This window comes from Notolepis coatsorum (assembly GCF_963971535.1).
Source record: "Notolepis coatsorum genome assembly, chromosome: 11".
In the NCBI taxonomy this organism is placed as follows: Eukaryota; Metazoa; Chordata; class Actinopteri; order Aulopiformes; family Paralepididae; genus Notolepis; species Notolepis coatsorum.
In genome coordinates, this window is record NC_140175.1 from 81,841,704 (window position 1) to 81,866,272 (window position 24,569).

At 45.6% G+C, this 24,569-nt stretch overlaps 1 protein-coding gene across 1 annotated transcript in view; it reads left to right on the forward strand.

Annotated features, from left to right (window-relative positions):
* Nucleotides 1–24,569, forward strand: part of dennd1a (DENN/MADD domain containing 1A) — a gene marked incomplete at both ends in the record, with an annotated part of 107,034 nt that overhangs the window by 65,181 nt on the left and 17,284 nt on the right. The window contains 8 exons of the mRNA XM_084324976.1: nucleotides 524–615; nucleotides 5,688–5,724; nucleotides 8,504–8,575; nucleotides 8,695–8,751; nucleotides 9,242–9,394; nucleotides 16,663–17,001; nucleotides 17,745–17,825; nucleotides 24,535–24,566. Coding sequence (XP_084181102.1) covers nucleotides 524–615; nucleotides 5,688–5,724; nucleotides 8,504–8,575; nucleotides 8,695–8,751; nucleotides 9,242–9,394; nucleotides 16,663–17,001; nucleotides 17,745–17,825; nucleotides 24,535–24,566 — 863 coding nt within the window. The remainder of the gene's footprint in view (nucleotides 1–523; nucleotides 616–5,687; nucleotides 5,725–8,503; nucleotides 8,576–8,694; nucleotides 8,752–9,241; nucleotides 9,395–16,662; nucleotides 17,002–17,744; nucleotides 17,826–24,534; nucleotides 24,567–24,569) is intronic.

Below are 24,569 nucleotides of genomic sequence, written 5' to 3' on the forward strand. Positions count from 1 at the left end.
ATATTTTTTATTCATTGTTTTGTATTTCTAATCAAGTCCTCAAAAACAGCATTTTTCTACCTCAAGATCTCGAGCCGTTTTGAGCCTGGGCTCCTAAACCACTGCGCCGCCTGAACATTAACATGCAGCGGTGTCTCTCTGACATCACATATCGCGCACATTTCAAACGACTCAGTTCAGTGAGGGTGAATATTGTGAGAGGAGAATTGGAAGAATGCGCCAATATGAGAATTTTGAGACATAGATCATATTAATATAAGTTCACATAGCTAGGAAACAATGCTAAACACTCAAAAAGGCCATTTATAAGATAGTTCCCCTTTAACATATATATATCCTAAGATACTATCCCACTCTCCTTATCTAAAGAGTACACTCAAAACACGGTACTTATTTGTACTGTAGGTTTTCTTCTTTCATGGTATTGTGAGGGTAACAACACACCTGTACACCATTCTCTCTCTCTCGCTCTCTGCCGTCACTCGCCCACCTGTATAATGACTACTTCTCTTTCTTCTTTAAGTTCATCGACGGCCGTCTAGACCTTCTGAACTCAGGAGAGGGCTTCAGCGACATCTTCGAGGAGGAGATCAACATGGGAGAATATGCAGGTGAGTAGCACACACACACACACACACACACACACACACACACACACACACACACACACACACACACACACACACGAGCGGCAGGGTTATACACATCAGGGCTCTTGTTTTTTTGTTTAACACTTTGGCTGCCTAAGGTTAAATTCATGATATACCATAGATTGCCAGCGCTATTTGTCTATGGAGAAAGTCCCCTTCTTTGCAGGGCTATAACTTTTTAAATTCTATTGCTACATTGCCATTATTAGGGCCCATTCAAAGTCCTATATGTATTGTTCATTGTGTAGCAACGTTAAACTTTTTCATTCACATATTCATAGTAAAGTATGGTCTAATGTATAAGTATGTTTTCATCTCTTTCTGCAGCTTTCTCCAGAACGTGATATATAGCCCCAAATGCATTATATTGATGATGAAATACAGTTTGATGGCAATCAGCGCGATATAAAAAATTCCAACTAGACGTACTTCTAGAAGTTACTACACGTCATCTGATGTTGACCGGATGGGCGAGGGGGCGTTTATAATTCCGTGGGCAGCGTTATACCAATCATCTAATGTGGGTCAAATGTTGATAATAGCAGTTAGTATCGAAGACAGTAACGTTACACGCTGAAACTCACCCCAGTCTCCGCGCGCCGTTGGGCGATCATCGTAGAGTAGAAATCTTATCATTATGGGATATATTTTTACCCGGTCCATCTCCAGCTTGTATAATGGTATATACGTCCAAATCATGTAGTTTATCGAGTTATTGCCAATCGATCACTGTGTAGCGTGACGAGCCAGAGTCCCATGACCTATAGCGAGCGCCCGGAAGTACTACGGACGTCTAGCACAACCTCTATGGCACATCCTGTTTGGCGATTGCGCCGATCGGCCACCAGATGGCGCTCCTGAACCGCCAGAGAGCTCAGTGGGTCCTGCTGGTGGATCTCAGGCCAGCGGAGGGGACATATGAATCCGATCGCAGATTTTTGAAATATTGATATAAGGACGACGTAACGCGTCCTCCGGCAACTTTAGCATGGCCAGCAAAGACGTCTAAAGACGGTTCCCGGCACCCAAAGTGTTAAAGGGAAGTCCCCTCCTTTTTTTATTTGACTTTAAAGGTATAATCTGTAATCCCATCAAACAGCGACAGAAAACGACCCCTGCTTGATATTGCGCTTTGTTTTAAAAAATTATAATTTGGACCAACACAAAGAATGGAAACAAAGTGCAATACCAAGCCTCTTTTGCCTAGAGGTAGCTGTTTGACGACATTACAGATTCTACCTTTAACCTTTTTGATCTGTGATCTCATCAACACACCACACCATCGTATCACACCATCGTACCACACCATCGTATCACACCATCGTATCACACCATCGTACCACACCATCGTATCACACCATCGTATCACACCATCGTACCACACCATCGTACCACACCATCGTACCACACCATCGTACCACACCATCGTACCACACCATCGTACCACACCATCGTATTACACCATCGTATCACACCATCGTATCACACCATCGTACCACACCATCGTATTACACCATCGTACCACACCATCGTATCACACCATCGCACCACACCATCGTATCACACCATCGTACCACACCATCGTATCACACCATCGTATCACACCATCGTATCACACCATCGTACCACACCATCGTACCACACCATCGTATCACAACATCGTATCACAACATCGTATCACACCATCGTACCACACCATCGTATCACACCATCGTATCACACCATCGTATCACACCATCGTATTACACCATCGTATCACACCACACCATCATATGCTGGCTTTTTGAATAGATATGGACCATAATTAGTGGTGGATAGATACGGCCGATGCTGACACCAATATTTAGAGAGCAGGGAAGCCGATGGCCCAAACTTTCTTTTGTGTGTGCATTTAATAATTAAGCAATAATACACGAGAAGTCGTCGAATGTATTATTTCACAAGAGGCTTCGAGTGTATTATTGCTTTTATACAGCAGGTTGCACCGTCAGGAAAGATATAGGATGAATACAGACAATTCTATGGTCTTTTATATCGATTTCAGTGAACTTGGTGTAGAAAAATAGTTCCTAAAGATGTGCTTCGTTGCTATGGAATTTCAAATGGTGGGGCTATCAACAAGCTTGTCAACGCAAACTAATGACGTATTAGTCTAATGCAAGCGAAAGTCGGCGAAAGTCATCAGCACGTCCTAGGAAATTAACGCTAGGCGTCCGCAAGGTGCAAGATGAAGGGCGTCAACAGCGGCAGCCCCAAATGCATTATATTGATGATGAAATACAGTTTGATGGCAATCAGCGCGATATAAAAAATTCCAACTAGACGTACTTCTAGAAGTTACTACACGTCATCTGATGTTGACCGGATGGGCGAGGGGGCGTTTATAATTCCGTGGGCAGCGTTATACCAATCATCTAATGTGGGTCAAATGTTGATAATAGCAGTTAGTATCGAAGACAGTAACGTTACACGCTGAAACTCACCCCAGTCTCCGCGCGCCGTTGGGCGATCATCGTAGAGTAGAAATCTTATCATTATGGGATATATTTTTACCCGGTCCATCTCCAGCTTGTATAATGGTATATACGTCCAAATCATGTAGTTTATCGAGTTATTGCCAATCGATCACTGTGTAGCGTGACGAGCCAGAGTCCCATGACCTATAGCGAGCGCCCGGAAGTACTACGGACGTCTAGCACAACCTCTATGGCACATCCTGTTTGGCGATTGCGCCGATCGGCCACCAGATGGCGCTCCTGAACCGCCAGAGAGCTCAGTGGGTCCTGCTGGTGGATCTCAGGCCAGCGGAGGGGACATATGAATCCGATCGCAGATTTTTGAAATATTGATATAAGGACGACGTAACGCGTCCTCCGGCAACTTTAGCATGGCCAGCAAAGACGTCTAAAGACGGTTCCCGGCACCCAAAGTGTTAAAGGGAAGTCCCCTCCTTTTTTTATTTGACTTTAAAGGTATAATCTGTAATCCCATCAAACAGCGACAGAAAACGACCCCTGCTTGATATTGCGCTTTGTTTTAAAAAATTATAATTTGGACCAACACAAAGAATGGAAACAAAGTGCAATACCAAGCCTCTTTTGCCTAGAGGTAGCTGTTTGACGACATTACAGATTCTACCTTTAACCTTTTTGATCTGTGATCTCATCAACACACCACACCATCGTATCACACCATCGTACCACACCATCGTATCACACCATCGTATCACACCATCGTATCACACCATCGTACCACACCATCGTATCACACCATCGTATCACACCATCGTACCACACCATCGTACCACACCATCGTACCACACCATCGTACCACACCATCGTACCACACCATCGTACCACACCATCGTATTACACCATCGTATCACACCATCGTATCACACCATCGTACCACACCATCGTATTACACCATCGTACCACACCATCGTATCACACCATCGCACCACACCATCGTATCACACCATCGTACCACACCATCGTATCACACCATCGTATCACACCATCGTATCACACCATCGTACCACACCATCGTACCACACCATCGTATCACAACATCGTATCACAACATCGTATCACACCATCGTACCACACCATCGTATCACACCATCGTATCACACCATCGTATCACACCATCGTATTACACCATCGTATCACACCACACCATCATATGCTGGCTTTTTGAATAGATATGGACCATAATTAGTGGTGGATAGATACGGCCGATGCTGACACCAATATTTAGAGAGCAGGGAAGCCGATGGCCCAAACTTTCTTTTGTGTGTGCATTTAATAATTAAGCAATAATACACGAGAAGTCGTCGAATGTATTATTTCACAAGAGGCTTCGAGTGTATTATTGCTTTTATACAGCAGGTTGCACCGTCAGGAAAGATATAGGATGAATACAGACAATTCTATGGTCTTTTATATCGATTTCAGTGAACTTGGTGTAGAAAAATAGTTCCTAAAGATGTGCTTCGTTGCTATGGAATTTCAAATGGTGGGGCTATCAACAAGCTTGTCAACGCAAACTAATGACGTATTAGTCTAATGCAAGCGAAAGTCGGCGAAAGTCATCAGCACGTCCTAGGAAATTAACGCTAGGCGTCCGCAAGGTGCAAGATGAAGGGCGTCAACAGCGGCAGCAGTGTGGATGTAAAACACCAAAACTCCACATGGAAAGCTGAAAAAATAAATTAAAAATAAATTAAAAAACGTTTTCTGACGTGATATCAACGTAAACTCCTCGCATCTCGCCATGTTTTATGTTTACATTGCAAATCTGGATAGTGGATAGTTCACAAGGAAGATATTATTCTTCTATATTCTATGCGTCGGCCAGGGAGGATTTTGTCCTGCCCCCTAGTGGATACAATTTTCAATCCTCCAGTACACGCAAAATACGCAGGCAAGTATGTGAAGTAGGCCCGTCCTCTTTATCTATCCACTCGTTTATAGTTAACGGGTACGTTAAATCAAATGTAACGTTGTCCGCGGAGTAGGTCATGTTGACACAGTTTCCGTTTGATGAATGGCAGTTGAAACTTTCTACAACATTCTAAAGCCAGTGCAGTGGTATATTCATGGTGATTTTACCGTGAGTATTTCATGAATTTACTCACTGTTTAGAACGCTCTCGACCAATCACAAAATGCGTGGTCGGAACTACCTGTTGTATAAAATACAATAAGTAACCAAATAGTATAGTTAGCCACAAACCAATGCAAATTGCAAACATAATGGTGTCAAGGCTATGTCTGTATATGCTGTCTGAGGCTCTGGCATTGATATGTATCTGAACTATCCCTTTAAGCTCCCAAAACATCTCATATTAGTCCATCCCTACTACAGCACAATGCTTCCACATGCAATCAAGCGACAAGCACAGCAGTGCTGTCCCACATTAACCCTGTTTACCCCCCCCCCCACACAGCCTGACTTCAGTCATGTAGATGCCCACTGTGTGAGGACATCGACCTTTGACCTTCAATGACCTTGTCTCTGTTCTCTCCACAGGCAGTGACAAGACTTACCACCAGTGGCTCTTCACGGTAAAGGTGAGTCTGTCCATACATCCACAGGTCAAAACCTTGAAACACTAACCACCAAAACCTTGACTACAACCAGCACCACCAAACACCACCAAAACCTTGAATATAACCACAGCCACCAAAACCTTGACTACAACCATGACCACCAAACACCACCAAAACCTTGAATATAACCACGGCCACCAAAACCTTGACTACAACCATGACCACCAAACACCACCAAAACCTTGAATATAACCACGACCACCAAACACCACCAAAACCTTGAATATAACCACGATCACCAAACACCACCAAAACCTTGAATATAACCACGACCACCAAACACCACCAAAACCTTGAATATAACCACGACCACCAAACACCACCAAAACCTTGAATATAACCACGATCCATTGGGGGGTCCAGGGTGGGGGGTGCGAGCAAGAGCATAATGTGTGTAGGGGAATAGATAGCAGGTATTAGGGGTATATCTTGTATAAGACATTTATCTAAACAGTGATTTAATTGATGTGCACTGTTAACACTTTGATCGCCGGGGTTAAATTCATAATTTACCATCCCTCGCCAGCCCTATTTAACATGGAGAAGTTCCCCTTCTTTGCAGGGCTATAACTTTTTAAATTGTATTGCTAAATTGACATTACTATGGCCCATTCAACGTCCTATATCTATTGTTCAGGGTGTAGCAACGTTATACTTTTTCATTCACATATTCATACTAAAATACGGTCTAAAGTATAAGTATGTTTTTATCGTTTTCTGCAGCTTTCTCCAGAACTTGATTTATAGCCCTAAATGCATTATATTGATGATCAAATACAGTTTGGTAGGAATCTGTGCGAGATAAAAAATGTCAACTGGACGTGCTTCTAGGAGTTACTACGTATGATCTGATGTTGACCGGATGGGCGGGGGGTCGTTTATAATTCCGTGGGCAACGTTATATCAGTCATCTAGTGTGGGTGATATGATCATTAGAGCAGTTAGTAAAGAACACGTTGACAAATAACGCTGGATCTTACCGTATCTTCCTCGCGCCGTTGGACGATGAGCGTGGAACTGAAATATTCCTATTATGGGATGTAGAAATACCCGATCCATTTCCAGGTTGTATAATAGTATATACGTCCAAATCATGTTGTTTATCGAGTTATTTGCAACCGATCGACATCCATTGTGTCAAGATGGAGTCCTGCTAATGATAGCGAGTGCCCGGACGAAATATGGGTGAGCACCACTTCATCCGCATCACTTCCTGTTTGGGCGAGCGGCCGATCGGCCACCAGATGGCGCTCTTGAACCATTGGAGAATTGAGAGGGGCTCACCAGTACATATAATGTCTCCGGGGGAGAAATATGATTTCGATCACAGATTTTTTAAATATTGATATCAAAGACGCTGTCCAGCGTCTTCGGCAGAATAAGCATGGCGGGGAAAGACGCTGAACAGCGTCTTCGGCGATTAAAGTGTTAACAATGCTTGTATATCTAATCGTGTGTTGTCATGTTTGTTTATGTGTTTGTTTAAAAAATTATACAAATAAAAAAATATAACCATGACCACCAAACACCACCAAAACCTTGAATATAACCATGACCACCAAACACCACCAAAACCTTGAATATAACCATGACCACCAAACACCACCAAAACCTTGACTAGAACCATAACTCTGTTTTCAGTTTTTTGATGAACAGCATTTTCAAACCTAACTATCGAAAGACGACAAGTTTACTTTATTTGTTTATTTGGACGGGACAATGTAAAATGAATGAACACAGTGAACATGAAGCAGATACAGTCACCTGGAACATGGTAAGAGTGTAAAAATTGCCGGATATAGCACAAGGCTCACATTTCTATGATCCAGGAACACAGCACCTACATATGGGTTTTTGTCCAGCATATACTTCACCTTTTCAATAAAAACACAGTTAGCCGACTCAGTGGAGTCATGACCACGGAAGCCAAATTGTAGTGGGTGGAGTGGAGTGTACCCTTTGTCCAGATGTTTAATCAGATGTTTAATCATCGACACCCACTTTTCAGCAACCTTAGATATGGTGGGTAGGATGCTGATTGGCCTGTAGTTGGCCACTGATACCCTGCTACCAGATACAAAATATGGTGTCACCATGGCCACCTTCCAGGATGATGGCACATCCTTCGAGCTGATCGATTGATTCACTAATATGGTGATGATTTTACTAGAGCGTCGGAGTGCGCTTTTATAAAATCTGTGTCCAGGCCATGAGTGTTCTTGGCCTTAGAGTGTTTCAGCATTGAATGCTAGTTTAAAGGGGCAATTCACCAAAAAACAATGCTGATTTATTTTGCTCATAATCTCACACACATCCAAAAACTCTAAAACGGTTTTGCAAACATTAATTTAGTTAATTTGACATTTATTGAGAGTAAATTAGTTTGAATATGGCCACCAGTGATGTCAGCAGGGACATTGAATTATTGTGTTGTGTTAATTACAGCACCATGAAATGATGTACTGTAGATGAAAAATAGCAATACCTTGTCTTATAGGGACTGCTAATAATTTCATTGAGCTGTAATTAACACAACACAAGGAGTCAATACCATATTCCTCTAGTGTTCCTATAGTATTCTGTAGACACTGTGATGGTCCTTTAGTGTTCCTATAGTATTCTGTAGACACTGTAATATCTCCACTGAAGCTGATCATCCTCCATTATGTCTGTGGGTTGCAACCAATTTTGAAAGATTCCCTGACCATGTGGTTACATGTGTGTTTGTATTGTCTGATAGAAAGGGGGCGGGGCCATCTTCAACTCCGTAAAGACCAAGGCCAACCCAGCCATGAAAACTGTGTACAAGTTTGTAAGTACATCACTGCCTTTTATTTATTTGGTCATGGGAAATAAAGTCCAATATTTCAGGTGCAAAAGCACAGGTTAAATGCTTTTCATACAGCGCCTTTTTTCCTGTGTCCGTGACAGGCGAAAGACCACGCCAAGATGGGCATCAAGGAAGTGAAAAGCCGGCTCAAGCAGAAGGTATGCTCCTCTACACGGCCAAGAAAACATTCAACATGCTTTTATTTGAATCCACCTGTAAATCTTATCAGTATGTTCAGATAAAATGCACAACTACATTTACAGGCGCCAGTTTTGCTAGTGTCCAACTGTGAAACTGACACGAGTAAAAGCTAAATAACATTTGACTCTGTGTTGTATCTGCACGTACTGTATCAGTGATTCTGAACACTTACAGCCAATGCAAGAGGATGCTGATTGTCCCTGGTCTCTTTCCCCATCCGCTCAACCGCCTACTTTACCTTCCAATGCAACCCATGCTAAACCTTTTTCACCAATCCGTCCCTGTCCTGAATCTAATGCGGGTGAATCCACCCCCCCACCAACACCCTCTACCTCCCCCCAGCCCCGCCGAGCGGCCTCCCTGCCCCTGCCCTCCCTCTTCCCCCTGCGCCGCCCGCGCCCCCTGCGCCCACGTCAACCTCCGCGTCCCTGTGTCCTTCCCCTCCAGGAGCTGACGGAGAACGGATACTCCACGGCGGCCTCGGTGGGAGAGGACAGCGCGGCTGGGTCGCCCCCCTCCTCCGCTGGCACCGCCGACTGGAAAGAGGGGTCCTCGCGCACCTGGGACGACCGCAGACCAATCACTGTACACTTCGGACAGGTAGGGTTCTAAAGACCTATCACGTACACTTCAGACAGGTAGGGTTCTAAAGACCTATCACCGTACACTTCAGACAGGTAGGGTTCTAGAGACCTATCACCGTACACTTCAGACAGGTAGGGTTCTAGAGACCTATCACCGTACACTTCAGACAGGTAGGGTTCTAGAGACCTATCACGTACACTTCTAGAGACCTATCACCGTACACTTCAGACAGGTAGGGTTCTAGAGACCTATCATCGTACACTTCAGACAGGTAGGGTTCTAGATACCTATCACCGTACACTTCAGACAGGTAGGGTTCTAGAGACCTATCACTGTACACTTCAGACAGGTAGGGTTCTAAAGACCTATCACCGTACACTTCAGACAGGTAGGGTTCTAAATACCTATCACTGTACACTTCAGACAGGTAGGGTTCTAGAGACCTATCACGTACACTTCAGACAGGTAGGGTTCTAGAGACCTATCACGTACACTTCTAGAGACCTATCACCGTACACTTCTAGAGACCTATCACCGTACACTTCAGACAGGTAGGGTTCTAAAGACCTATCACCGTACACTTCAGACAGGTAGGGTTCTAAAGACCTATCACCGTACACTTCAGACAGGTAGGGTTCTAAAGACCTATCACCGTACACTTCAGACAGGTAGGGTTCTAGAGACCTATCACCGTACACTTCAGACAGGTAGGGTTCTAGAGACCTATCACGTACACTTCAGACAGGTAGGGTTCTAGAGACCTATCACGTACACTTCAGACAGGTAGGGTTCTAAATACCTATCACTGTACACTTCAGACAGGTAGGGTTCTAGAGACCTATCACGTACACTTCAGACAGGTAGGGTTCTAGAGACCTATCACGTACACTTCTAGAGACCTATCACGTACACTTCAGACAGGTAGGGTTCTAGAGACCTATCACGTACACTTCTAGAGACCTATCACCGTACACTTCAGACAGGTAGGGTTCTAGAGACCTATCACATACACTTCTAGAGACCTATCACGTACACTTCTAGAGACCTATCACGTACACTTCTAGAGACCTATCACGTACACTTCTAGAGACCTATCACGTACACTTCTAGAGACCTATCACGTACACTTCTAGAGACCTATCACGTACACTTCTAGAGACCTATCACGTACACTTCTAGAGACCTATCACCGTACACTTCAGACAGGTAGGGTTCTAGAGACCTATCACCGTACACTTCAGACAGGTAGGGTTCTAGAGACCTATCACCGTAGTGTTTGCCTTCAGAAGGTTTTATAAGAAATATATAGTTTCTGCCTTCAGAAGGTTTTATAAGAAATATATAGTTTCTGCCTTCAGAAGGTTTTATAAGAAATATATAGTTTATGCCTTCTGAAGGTTTTATAAGAAATATATACCGGTAGTTTCTGCCTTCTGAAGGTTTTATAAGAAATATATAGTTTCTGCCTTTAATGAAAATATTGGGATATTGTTAGAAGACGTCACGGTTTCCAAACCGTGAGAATTTTAGAAGCTACGATATCTAGCTAAGGTGTTCAGCCCTGTGTTCAACATTACCCGTTGGAAATTCAGCTTGTGAGTCACTTTGTTTGTGTGTGAAGTGAGAACTCTGTAATAATTAGCTACCATGAGAATATTTAGTTTAGATCATCAACGAAACCATCGGCAGCCTTAAAATGTATTGATTCCAATATTGATAGTGGGAGTGTTTCTCGAAACGAGGACCACATTACCCATGAACCCCATTGCCTCCTGTTGCGGCTGGTTAAGAGAGACTGCCCCCGTAGGTCACAGGTTTGATTCCTGCGGCAGCCGATGATGTCTCCAGCCTGGTCGATATTGTACTTTGTAAAAATGTAATAGTATGAAATATTCTAACAATGACATTGTAAAAATGTAATAGTATGAAATGTTCCTACAATTAAATTGTACATTCTAAAAATGTAATACTAGGAAATATTCTAACGACGACATTGTAGTAATGTAATAGTATGAAATATTCCTACAATGACATTGTACATTGTTAAAATGTAATAGTAGGAAATATTCTAACGACCACATTGTACATTGTTAAAATGTAATGGTAGGAAATATTCTAACGACCACATTGTACTTTGTAAAAATGAGTAATCCAGTCAACATGTCATTGAAGAACCACAAAATGTTTCAAAGTCATTGAATTCGAAGGATGCCTTCCCCATTCATTGCACACAGTGTGAGGAACGCAGCCTATATATGCGTGACCTATGGTGCAGAAGTACCCGAGGACTGCAGTGTGTCTCCATGGCGTTGCAGGTGACAGCTGCGTGACATTGCCGTGACAAGGTTCTCAGTTAATTATGTCGCCATGGTCACCCCCGGGCTCATCCTCGTCTCAGACCGGGCTCTGCTCGCCAGCGTTTATCCAGTGAATAAGAAGGTTGAAAAAGAAGAAAGTAGAGCTCTGAGGCATCGTTGATCTGTCTGTCTTTCTGTCTTTCTTTCCAGCTCATTATGATGGTATTTGAATAATGAGGGAGGCGAGGCACCACACCACACACAAAGCCCTCTAATTTGTGGTCGACCAATTTATCAGTTTGCCGATATATATTGTGCCGATATTAGCCATTTCACAGGTAAGGTCATGGGGTCACCATAATCAATAGAGTTCATTGTATAGGTGTACTGAATGTCAGGGGCGTAGCTGTAGATTCTGGGCCCCATGATAGAATATATTTGTAGGCCCCCAGTGAATGCTTGCGCGCATAAGCAGCATAATATGGTTTTTACCTATACATTCGGATCAGCAGTTCAGCACCTGCACTGTTGGTGGGTGAGCCTAGTAAAGGATGTCGCATTGCATTCATCTTCAATGAATGGACCAATGCAATAGTCTACCAAAGCCCCCCCTCTCTCTCTATATATCTCTCACACACACACACACACACACGCACACACACACACACACACACACACACACACACACACCAGAAACAAACATAGTATCAATGAGAGCATCAATAAATACACCTGAGTGATGTCTAGTAAAAAAAATAAAAAAAAAATTGCCCCCCCCCCCCCCCCCCCCCCCCCCACTAAGCCCCTGCTGAATGTGCACTGCAAATAAAAAAATATTTTAATGAAAACTATTCACACAAGTACGATATGAAAGTCTGGCCTCATGGTAGTAAGTTGAAAGGCCATGGGATCACCAAGATCAGTAGGCTTCTTCCTCTTGGGGGTCATAAATCTGTACATAAATGTGTGAATTATAACAGAAATTTGTTTTTTAATTGCTTAATATCTGAACAGAAGGAAGGTCTGCTTAGCCTTAAACAAACACTTAAGCACAAGCAGAAACTCCCTCTGTGGCACATGGGAAAAGGACTGCAGGACCCAGGACAGAACCAGGGACGCAAACAGTAGTTCCTCTACGACACCCAAGACAGAACCAGGACCTCCCAGTTCCACACGTCAGCTAAGAGTCAGGTCCATAAACTCGACCATTAGATACCAGGGGAGAGGGGCCTCGACCATTAGATACCAGGGGAGAGGGGGAGCCTCGACCATTAGATACCAGGGGAGAGGGGCAGCCTCGACCATTAGATACCAGGGGAGAGGGGCAGCCTCGACTATTAGATACCAGGTGAGAGGGGCAGCCTCGACTATTAGATTCCAGGGGAGAGGGGCAGCCTCGACTATTAGATACCAGGGGAGAGGGGCAGCCTCGACTATTAGATACCAGGAGAGAGGGGCAGCCTCGACTATTAGATACCAGGGGAGAGGGGCAGCCTCGACTATTAGATACCAGGAGAGAGGGGCAGCCTCGACTATTAGATACCAGGGGAGAGGGGCAGCCTCGACTATTAGATACCAGGGGAGAGGGGCAGCCTCGACTATTAGATACCAGGAGAGAGGGGCAGCCTCGACTATTAGATACCAGGGGAGAGGGGCAGCCTCGACTATTAGATACCAGGGGAGAGGGGCAGCCTCGACTATTAGATACCAGGGGAGAGGGGGAGCCTCGACCATTAGATACCAGGGGAGAGGGGCAGCCTCGACTATTAGATACCAGGGGAGAGGGGCAGCCTCGACTATTAGATACCAGGGGAGAGGGGGAGGCTCGACCATTAGATACCAGGGGAGAGGGGCAGCCTCGACTATTAGATACCAGGGGAGAGGGGCAGCCTCGACTATTAGATACCAGGGGAGAGGGGCAGCCTCGACTATTAGATACCAGGGGAGAGGGGCAGCCTCGACTATTAGATACCAGGGGAGAGGGGCAGCCTCGACTATTAGATACCAGGGGAGAGGGGCAGCCTCGACTATTAGATACCAGGGGAGAGGGGCCTCGACCATTAGATACCAGGGGAGAGGGGCAGCCTTGACTATTAGATACCAGGGGAGAGGGGCAGCCTCGACTATTAGATACCAGGGGAGAGGGGCAGCCTCGACTATTAGATACCAGGGGAGAGGGGCAGCCTCGACTATTAGATACCAGGGGAGAGGGGCCTCGACCATTAGATACCAGGGGAGAGGGGCCTCGACCATTAGATACCAGGGGAGAGGGGCAGCCTCGACTATTAGATACCAGGGGAGAGGGGCAGCCTCGACTATTAGATACCAGGGGAGAGGGGCAGCCTCGACTATTAGATACCAGGGGAGAGGGGCCTCGACCATTAGATACCAGGGGAGAGGGGCAGCCTCGACTATTAGATACCAGGGGAGAGGGGCCTCGACCATTAGATACCAGGGGAGAGGGGCAGCCTCGACCATTAGATACCAGGGGAGAGGGGCCTCGACCATTAGATACCAGGGGAGAGGGGCAGCCTCGACTATTAGATACCAGGGGAGAGGGGCAGCCTCGACTATTAGATACCAGGGGAGAGGGGCAGCCTCGACTATTAGATACCAGGGGAGAGGGGCAGCCTCGACCATTAGATACCAGGGGAGAGGGGCAGCCTCGACCATTAGATACCAGGGGAGAGGGGCAGCCTCGACTATTAGATACCAGGGGAGAGGGGCAGCCTCGACTATTAGATACCAGGGGAGAGGGGCCTCGACCATTAGATACCAGGGGAGAGGGGCAGCCTCGACTATTAGATACCAGGGGAGAGGGGCAGCCTCGACTATTAGATACCAGGGGAGAGGGGCAGCCTCGACTATTATATACCAGGGGAGAGGGGCAGCCTCGACTATTAGATACCAGGGGAGAGGGGCCTCGACCATTAGATACCAGGGGAGAGGGGCAGCCTCGACTATTAGATACCAGGGGAGAGGGGCAGCCTCGACTATTAGATACCAGGGGAGAGGGGCAGCCTCGACTATTAGATACCAGGGGAGAGGGGCAGCCTCGACTATTAGATACCAGGGGAGAGGGGCAGCCTCGACTATTAGATACCAGGGGAGAGGGGGAGCCTCGACTATTAGATACCAGGGGAGAGGGGCCTCGACCATTAGATACCAGGGGAGAGGGGCAGCCTCGACTATTAGATACCAGGGGAGAGGGGCAGCCTCGACTATTAGATACCAGGGGAGAGGGGCAGCCTCGACCATTAGATACCAGGGGAGAGGGGGAGCCTCGACTATTAGATACCAGGGGAGAGGGGCCTCGACCATTAGATACCAGGGGAGAGGGGCAGCCTCGACTATTAGATACCAGGGGAGAGGGGCAGCCTCGACCATTAGATACCAGGGGAGAGGGGCAGCCTCGACTATTAGATACCAGGGGAGAGGGGCAGCCTCGACTATTAGATACCAGGGGAGAGGGGCAGCCTCGACTATTAGATACCAGGGGAGAGGGGCCTCGACCATTAGATACCAGGGGAGAGGGGCAGCCTCGACTATTAGATACCAGGGGAGAGGGGCAGCCTCGACTATTAGATACCAGGGGAGAGGGGCAGCCTCGACTATTAGATACCAGGGGAGAGGGGGAGCCTCGACCATTAGATACCAGGGGAGAGGGGCAGCCTCGACTATTAGATACCAGGGGAGAGGGGCAGCCTCGACTATTAGATACCAGGAGAGAGGGGCAGCCTCGACTATTAGATACCAGGGGAGAGGGGCAGCCTCGACTATTAGATACCAGGGGAGAGGGGGAGCCTCGACCATTAGATACCAGGGGAGAGGGGCAGCCTCGACTATTAGATACCAGGGAAGAGGGGCAGCCTCGACTATTAGATACCAGGGGAGAGGGGCAGCCTCGACTATTAGATACCAGGGGAGAGGGGGAGCCTCGACTATTAGATACCAGGGGAGAGGGGCAGCCTCGACTATTAGATACCAGGGGAGAGGGGCAGCCTCGACTATTAGATACCAGGGGAGAGGGGCAGCCTCGACTATTAGATACCAGGGGAGAGGGGCCTCGACTATTAGATACCAGGGGAGAGGGGCAGCCTCGACTATTAGATACCAGGGGAGAGGGGCCTCGACCATTAGATACCAGGGGAGAGGGGCAGCCTCGACCATTAGATACCAGGGGAGAGGGGCCTCGACCATTAGATACCAGGGGAGAGGGGCAGCCTCGACTATTAGATACCAGGGGAGAGGGGCAGCCTCGACTATTAGATACCAGGGGAGAGGGGCAGCCTCGACTATTAGATACCAGGGGAGAGGGGCCTCGACCATTAGATACCAGGGGAGAGGGGCAGCCTCGACCATTAGATACCAGGGGAGAGGGGCCTCGACCATTAGATACCAGGGGAGAGGGGCAGCCTCGACTATTAGATACCAGGGGAGAGGGGCAGCCTCGACTATTAGATACCAGGGGAGAGGGGCAGCCTCGACTATTAGATACCAGGGGAGAGGGGCCTCGACCATTAGATACCAGGGGAGAGGGGCAGCCTCGACTATTAGATACCAGGGGAGAGGGGCAGCCTCGACCATTAGATACCAGGGGAGAGGGGGAGGCTCGACCATTAGATACCAGGGGAGAGGGGGAGGCTCGACCATTAGATACCAGGGGAGAGGGGCAGCCTCGACTATTAGATACCAGGGGAGAGGGGCAGCCTCGACCATTAGATACCAGGGGAGAGGGGGAGCCTCGACTATTAGATACCAGGGGAGAGGGGGAGGCTCGACCATTAGATACCAGGGGAGAGGGGGAGGCTCGACCATTAGATACCAGGGGAGAGGGGGAGCCTCGGTCAGCACACAGGCTTCTGGGCTCACTGGAGTGCAAACTGTAGGGGCTGGAGTCTCACCCTCCTAGGCTGCTGGGTCAGAGAGGCTGGGATGCAGGCTGCAGGGGCTGGAGCATCAACCTCCTTGGCTGCTGGGATGCAGGTTACAAGGGGCTCCGTCGTGGAGCTGGCACTGGGCGAGGCCCCAGAGCAGGCTGCGCTGGCAACAGCCCTGGAACTGGCTGTGCTGGTGATGACTGCTGGGTCAGCTGCCAGAGCTGGGAACCTCCGCCATGGAGCCGGCATCGGGCAGGACTCCAGCTCTGGCTGCGGAGGACGTAGTAGCTGCCTGCTGGGCCACCGAGGCCGGAGACGGGGTCAGAGGCTGGACACTCTCTCACTGCTGCTCCCCGGGAGCCGTGGCACAGCTGTTGGAGCACAGGGGCACGACGCCTTTGTGTCCAGCTTGCCTTCCCTCAGCCAGGATCCCAATCAGTCTACCGTACCCCAGCCACCCACCTCAGCCGGCCGCCAATAATACTCTTTGATGAGGCCTGCTGCAGGTGTGGCCGGTGCCACGTTAACCCACTTGGCATTGGAAGCCACTTGTCTCACCGACTAGCTGACTGCCAGCTGGCTCTCTATTGGCCCTCGCACAGGTTTGCTAAATGTAATCAATACGTAACCATTTGATGACATGTAAACCACTTTTAGAGGAACCTGCTGGAGACCATTATTACTTGATGTCTTTTTTTTCCAATACATTTTTTGGGGGCTTTTTTTTATCACTTTGAGAGATGTGCCAGCTCTTATATAGACTGGCAGATTTGTAGTGCGTCTGTTAGTGTATTTTGTACGTGTTCAGGCATCTCTTTTGATTACTAGTATGAGTACACAGTTTGTATCCTAAGTGTGTGTGTGTGTGTGTGTGTGTGTGTGTGTGTGTGTGTGTGTGTGTGTGTGTGTGTGTGTGTGTGTGTGTGTGTGTGTGTGTGTGTGTGTGTGTTAATTATAATTATGGGTGTTTATGGATACTCATTTGAGTATGTGTGTGTTTGTCTGGCTGTCTGGCTGCGTGTGTGTGCTCAAATATGTGTGTCTGTTCAATTATGAATGAATACTGAATGAATGAATGAATGAGTATGTGCCTGTGTGTGTGTGTGCGCATGTTCGTCCATCATCACCATCATGTCCCACCATATCATGTGTGACGTCCCCCCCCCCCCCCCCGCCCGCCCGGAACAGCCCTCCCAAGAGCCCGGCCTTCGACCCCATCGGCCCCCACCTCGCCCCCCTCCTCCTCGGCTCCAGAGAGGCACACGGCCAGTGAGTACTCCTCCTCCTCCTCGCCTCCTCTTCCAGACCTCTCTCTCTCTCTCTCTCTATCTGGACACCGAGGCTTGACTACCTTACCACCTCTAACATGATTCCACTCCAAAAAACCCTCCTCGCTTCCTTACCTCCCTCCCTCCCTCTCCCAACCCCTTTTTAAAAACAACAAGATATGGTCAGTTTTAACTCCATATTTTATTTTTATTTTTTAAACCTGCTATATTATGTCCTGCTTATTGAGACAGTGGGAAGGTTGAGAGGGAGACAGGGGAGACACAGGAGAGAAGGTTCTTTATTGAGACAGTAGGAATGCTGAGAGGCAGACAGAGTAGAGGAGACACAGGAGAGAAGGTTCTTTATTGAGACAGTAGGAAGGCTGAGAGGGAGACAGAGTAGAGGAGACACAGGTGAGAAGGTTCTTTATTGAGACAGTAGGAAGGCTGAGAGGGAGACACAGTAGAGGAGACACAGGTGAGAAGGTTCTTTATTGAGACAGTAGGAAGGCTGAGAGGGAGACAGAGTAGAGGAGACACAGGTGAGAAGGTTCTTTATTGAGACAGTAGGAAGGCTGAGAGGGAGACACAGTAGAGGAGACACAGGTGAGAAGGTTCTTTATTGAGACAGTAGGAAGGCTGAGAGGGAGACACAGTAGAGGAGACACAGGTGAGAAGGTTCTTTATTGAGACAGTGGGAAGGCTGAGAGGGAGACAGAGTAGAGGAGACACAGGTGAGAAGGTTCTTTATTGAGACAGTAGGAAGGCTGAGAGGGAGACACAGTAGAGGAGACACAGGTGAGAAGGTTCTTTATTGAGACAGTAGGTAGGCTGAGAGGGAGACAGAGTAGAGGAGACACAGGTGAGAAGGTTCTTTATTGAGACAGTAGGAAGGCTGAGAGGGAGACACAGTAGAGGAGACACAGGTGAGAAGGTTCTTTATTGAGACAGTAGGAAGGCTGAGAGGGAGACAGAGTAGAGGAGACACAGGTGAGAAGGTTCTTTATTGAGACAGTAGGAAGGCTGAGAGGGAGACACAGTAGAGGAGACACAGGTGAGAAGGTTCTTTATTGAGACAGTAGGAAGGCTGAGAGGGAGACACAGTAGAGGAGACACAGGTGAGAAGGTTCTTTATTGAGACAGTGGGAAGGGTGAGAGGGAGACACAGGAGAGAAGGTTCTTTATTGAAACAGTAGGAAGGCTGAGATGGAGACAGAGTAGGGGAGACACCAGAGAGAAGGTTATTTATTCAAATATGTATATATTTTTTTTTGGAAGTTGTGAATTGATTTTTAATTGACGATAGAATCTCGATTCACGATTCCCTTCCCCCTACTGATTTTTTCTAACATTTTCCCTAAGTACACAATGAGGGCTAGGAAGGAGTGTACGATTTTGGAGTGGAACGGTGGTTTGTTGCTGTGCTCATTGACCTGCACTAGGAGCAGTACTGTCCCTGCAGAGCTGAGGGGAGAGTACAGGATAACATACACAGTGTGTCTTATAGAACACCTAACCCCCCACTGTCCCTATATGTTTGCCACTGACAGCCACTGTATATGTGCCACTGCTATGTGTTATATTAAATCATTTGGAATGAGAACCACATACAAATAATATGGAACCAGCTAAAAAAAGTGCCATTTCGACTCATGCTTTGAAATGCAAGTCCGTCTTCTTGCCGATAAGCTAGCATAACGTACAAACCCCTCAGTATGTCTTCTTTCTAATGATACCTTCTATCTTCGTTCTATCTAGCTAGTTATGATATGTTTCAGAGGTTGTAGCTAGCTAGTTATGATGTGTTTCAGAGGTCATAGCTAGCTAGTTATGATGTGTTTCAGAGGTCGTAGTTAGCTAGTTATATGTTTCAGAGGTCCTATCTAGCTAGTTATATGTTTCAGAGGTCCTAGCTAGCTAGTTATGATGTGTTTCAGAGGTCATAGTTAGCTAGTTATGATATATTTCAGAGGTCATAGCTAACTAGTTATGCTGTGTTTCAGAGGTCGTAGCTAACTAGTTATATGTTTCAGAGGTCCTAGCTAGCTAGTTCTGTGTTTCAGAGGTCATAGTAGCTAGTTATATGTTTCAGAGGTCATAGTTAACTAGTTATGATACTGTATGTTTCAGAGGTCATAGTTAACTAGTTATGATGTTTCAGAGGTCAGAGCGGGTTACATTTAACAAATAGAGGTATCATTAGAAAGAAGACACCTTGAGAATATTATGCTAGCGTAAACTTGTTTTTATTTTTTTATTTGTATGTGGTTGAGTGTGCATGATCCTCATTCCTAATTATTAAATATTACACACATAGCACCTTTATCGCCTCACTGTTTGTTTTTCTCATCCCACCACAGTGTGTGTGTGCGTGTGTGTGTGTGCGTGTGGGTGTGTATTAATGTGTATGTATACTAGCTGTATGTTAGTCTCATGAGCTGTGGGCTGTGATGTAGACGTCTGTTCTTTAACAATAAACAGTTCTTTAACAGTCATTAAACCCACTGTAGTCGCTGTTCTCTGGCCTGCCTGTCTGAAGCTGGTGTGTGGGTTTGTCTATACTGGACTAAAGCCTGGACCGCTCTCTCCTCCGCTGGTGTTGTGTCCATCTCACTGCATGAAGGTCTCAATGTGCAGAGTGAGCATGCTAACTTGTTTAGGAGTGACTCCCACTCTTTCAGGATCATTAGAAATAAAAGTTGTTGGATCAAATGCCATTACTCTGTTTTTATTTCTGTGTCTTTCTCAACTGAAGGATAATTGAACCCTTGCACTGAAGAACCATATAAGTCCGTTTTGACATTTCTTGGATATCCATCCCATGTATTTGCAGTTGTGAAGTTAATCTAAATCAGTGGAGTGTGAATGTTATACATCACCAGAAACTACTCAACTGCCTTTAATTATGAGGGAACACAACACTAACTTACCATCTTTAGATAATAAAGTTTGAAAACATTGTTCCTCTGAAAACTTAAAACAGAGTTATATGGTTCTTCGTCTGAGGTAATCAATTGTTGTTTCTGTTTGTGTGTTTGTTTGTTCCCTCCGTGTGTTGGTCAGATGGTTCTTTGAGAACTAGTCTAAAGAACCGGATCAAACTAGAATGCATGAGTTTGTTAAATGAGTACTGTAGGACTCGTGGGGGAAGCAAATAACAGCTTGTTGTTGAGACTCATCTCAGTCGAGCAGAAGAAGTGTCTAAATATTAAATATAATATAGAAAATATACAGTATAACAACCGGCCAAATGTAATATATCTACAAAAAAAAGAATGTTTCCGAAAGCAACGGGCAGGAGGTGAATGTTTCTTTCTCGCCCTCTAGGTTTTTTTTCCACGAAGAGAAAACACACATTTTGTATGATTGTTTTGGCACATAGTGATAAATAAATGAGAACTAGATGAAGACATTTTTTAGTAATTTTATTTCATGGGATCTTTAACAAAAGCTCTTGTCTACTGACATCAGGAACCTGCCATCAGTCACAGACAGAAAAGGAAGAAAATAACCCAATATTTTCAAATCATCCTGTCGAAAGTGGAATGGTATCAAGGAGGAATCAACTGGAACATGGTTCTTGCCATCAAAAGAACAATTCTAAGATAGAATAGTATTATAGTATAGTATATATGGTATTATAATAGTATTATAGTATATATAGTAGTATAGTATATATAGTATTCTGGATAGTATTATAATAGTATTCTAGTATAATATTATAGATAGTATTATAATAATAGTATAGTATATTTAGTATTTTATATAGTATATTATAATGCATCGTAATTACAGGTATAATCGTTCATTGAGGGGTACAACAGTTTTTCACAATGACTTATAACATGTATTTTAGCTGGGTTTATATGGTTCCACCAATTCAATTAGTCTGACATTTTATGGGAGCAGAGTTGAATATAATTAAATTAGATTAGGATTTTGAGAAATTTGAGGAAAAGGAGAAAAAAGTCATGGCTACAAGACTGCATCCTAAAAAAGCACCAGGAACTACTGTACATTTGAAGAGCAGTCTGGAGCGGATGCTGCATAGCTGAGAGGACAATGTTACCAAACCACAACAGACAGGACACACTTAGAATTACAGACTTGTGACCTGATTCAGATTGCATTTTACCTTTATTGATTGTAACACTAAAATAATCAAATAAATAATCTGTCATAGACTATGAACCTACACTATACTCTTTGGCCGTAATACTTAATAGTTTGATCTTCACTGAGTGGCTACCATGGGGGGAACCTCACTCCCCTGGTCTATAGATCACAGTGAAACCTCACTCCCCTGGTCTATAGATCACAGTGAAACCTCACTCCCTGGTCTATATATCACAGTGAAACCTCACTCCCTGGTCTATAGATCACAGTGAAACCTCACTCCCCTGGTCTATAAATCACAGTGGAACCTCACTCCCCTGGTCTATAAATCACAGTGGAACCTCACTCCCCTGGTCTATAAATCACAGTGGAACCTCACTCCCCTGGTCTATAAATCACAGTGAAACCTCACTCCCTGGTCTATAGATCACAGTGGAACCTCACTCCCCTGGTCTATAGATCACAGTGGAACCTCACTCCCCTGGTCTATAGATCACAGTGGAACCTCACTCCCCTGGTCTATAGATCACAGTGAAACCTCACTCCCCTGGTCTATTAATCACAGTGAAACCTCACTCCCCTGATATAAATCACAGTGGAACCTCACTCCCCTGGTCTATAAATCACAGTGGAACCTCACTCCCCTGGTCTGTATCTAGGTCTCTTCACAACACTGTGAGCCTTTTGTCTTCATTTCCCCTTCAGGAAAGGTGACAGAATGACGGAATGGACGATACAATGATGACAAGATGACCCCCACCCCTCCCCGTGCACACACACACACTGAACAAGATAAATGAAGCAGCCTTTCACTTTTCACTCCCTCTCTTCCTCTCTTTCTTTTCTTTTCATTCTCTCTCTTCATCATTATTGTGCACTGCCTCTTAATGAGTAGCCCAGCTGATTACCAGAGAGACACACACACACACACCGCCTAATTAGTCCAATGTGTGCTCCCTCCTACTGAGTTTTATACCCTGGGGGGGGTGACAGTGTGTGTGTGTGGGGGGGAGTATATTCGAGAGGCTAACCCCTGAACCTTTCTACCTCACCCCTGACCCTTTGACCCCTAATGACCCTCTAGTGGTCTCAGGTGGTAATGCCGGGTTTGGTCTTAATGTGGCTCATCATCTTTATTTTTTTTAATAGGGCTTTGCACACATTTCCGCGTTTTAACATTTTGAGAACTTGGTTCCTTAGCTCATTCAGCGCCAGGGATTAGCCTTGTCCCGTTCTAGCTATGCCACGCTTTAAATATAGGGGTGCGTCACCTTGTTTGTAGAGCTATATCTATATTCTATATTATAGCTATGGAGACAATACTATAGTCATTTGACAGTGACTTTCTTCCGTCGAACATGCAAAAAAGAGATAATTTTTTCATGCATACCCGTGGTGAATATAAGTATAGTTTAAGTGATCCGGGATAATTCCTGAAAAGCGAGTTATAGGGTGCTACGTGTATTCTACTATAAGCGTTGGTGTTTTTTGCCTGGACACGCTACTATTTCCAAATCAAATGTATATAATAGGTATTATGTTTCATCATGAATGCATGAAAGGGGGGGGGGGGGGGTTATGCTTTGATGGCCAGTAACGGCATTCGTGTTGAACACTACAGACGCTGATCAGCTGGATCGATATCAAAACATTGTTGGATCAAGCTGAAATTGATATCAGATAGTCCTTACCTTTGGTCGGGGGTATTCCAAAAAGAATATTCCAATTGTCTGATCGCGATTTCCAGTATTGGTGTCCATCTGGTCCCGGACATAATTTGGCACAAGTTATGGATAGAGTGTGCCAGATGCGTTTCGAAGTGGTCGGATGAAGCGATTTACTCGGCTCCGTCTAAATTCAGCGCCCGGAGGGATTTGAGTGTGACACAGGGTTTACTGCACTCTCGATACTGCCACCTGGCAGGATCTGGACGGTACTGCACCCTCGGGGTCCCAGTATGCCTTTTAACGGCAACATACAGGTCCGTGACATTGAATAGAATATAAAAAAAGGAAAACGGACCAAATAATGTATATATACGTGGTTGGCGTTCAACGGTTGTCGAGCAAACACGCATATAAACGTTGTTGCCGCAGAAAGTGTTAAAACAGAGTCGTATCTTGAATGGAACATTTTATTTTTAGTTATAGATTAGTAATTATCAAATCATTCTGCTAGCTTTTTGTAAATGTGTTTTCAACTTGGTCAGCAGTGAAGAGAGATTTACATTGATAGCAAATCTCAACCTCCTTGACTGTATGGAGAGACTACATTCTAATGACTGCTATATTGTTTTCTCATCTTTGTGAATAATATACACCCTTCAAAGAAACAAAAACCGATATGACGAGTCTATATACCGGTATACTGTATACTGTATATATATATATATATATATATATATATATATATATATACAGTATACCGGTATATAGACTCGTCATATAAACACTTCAAAGATACAAAACGACATCACTAACTATATGATGAGTCTATGTAAGCTTGGGTCAGTGTTCAGAGGTTGAGGTTCATTGGGGTAAACCTACTTGTATGTGTTGTTCATGTTGACTAATGTTGACTTCATCCTCCCTCAGGCCCGACCGCCGAGGCCCCTGGTGGCGAAGAGGCC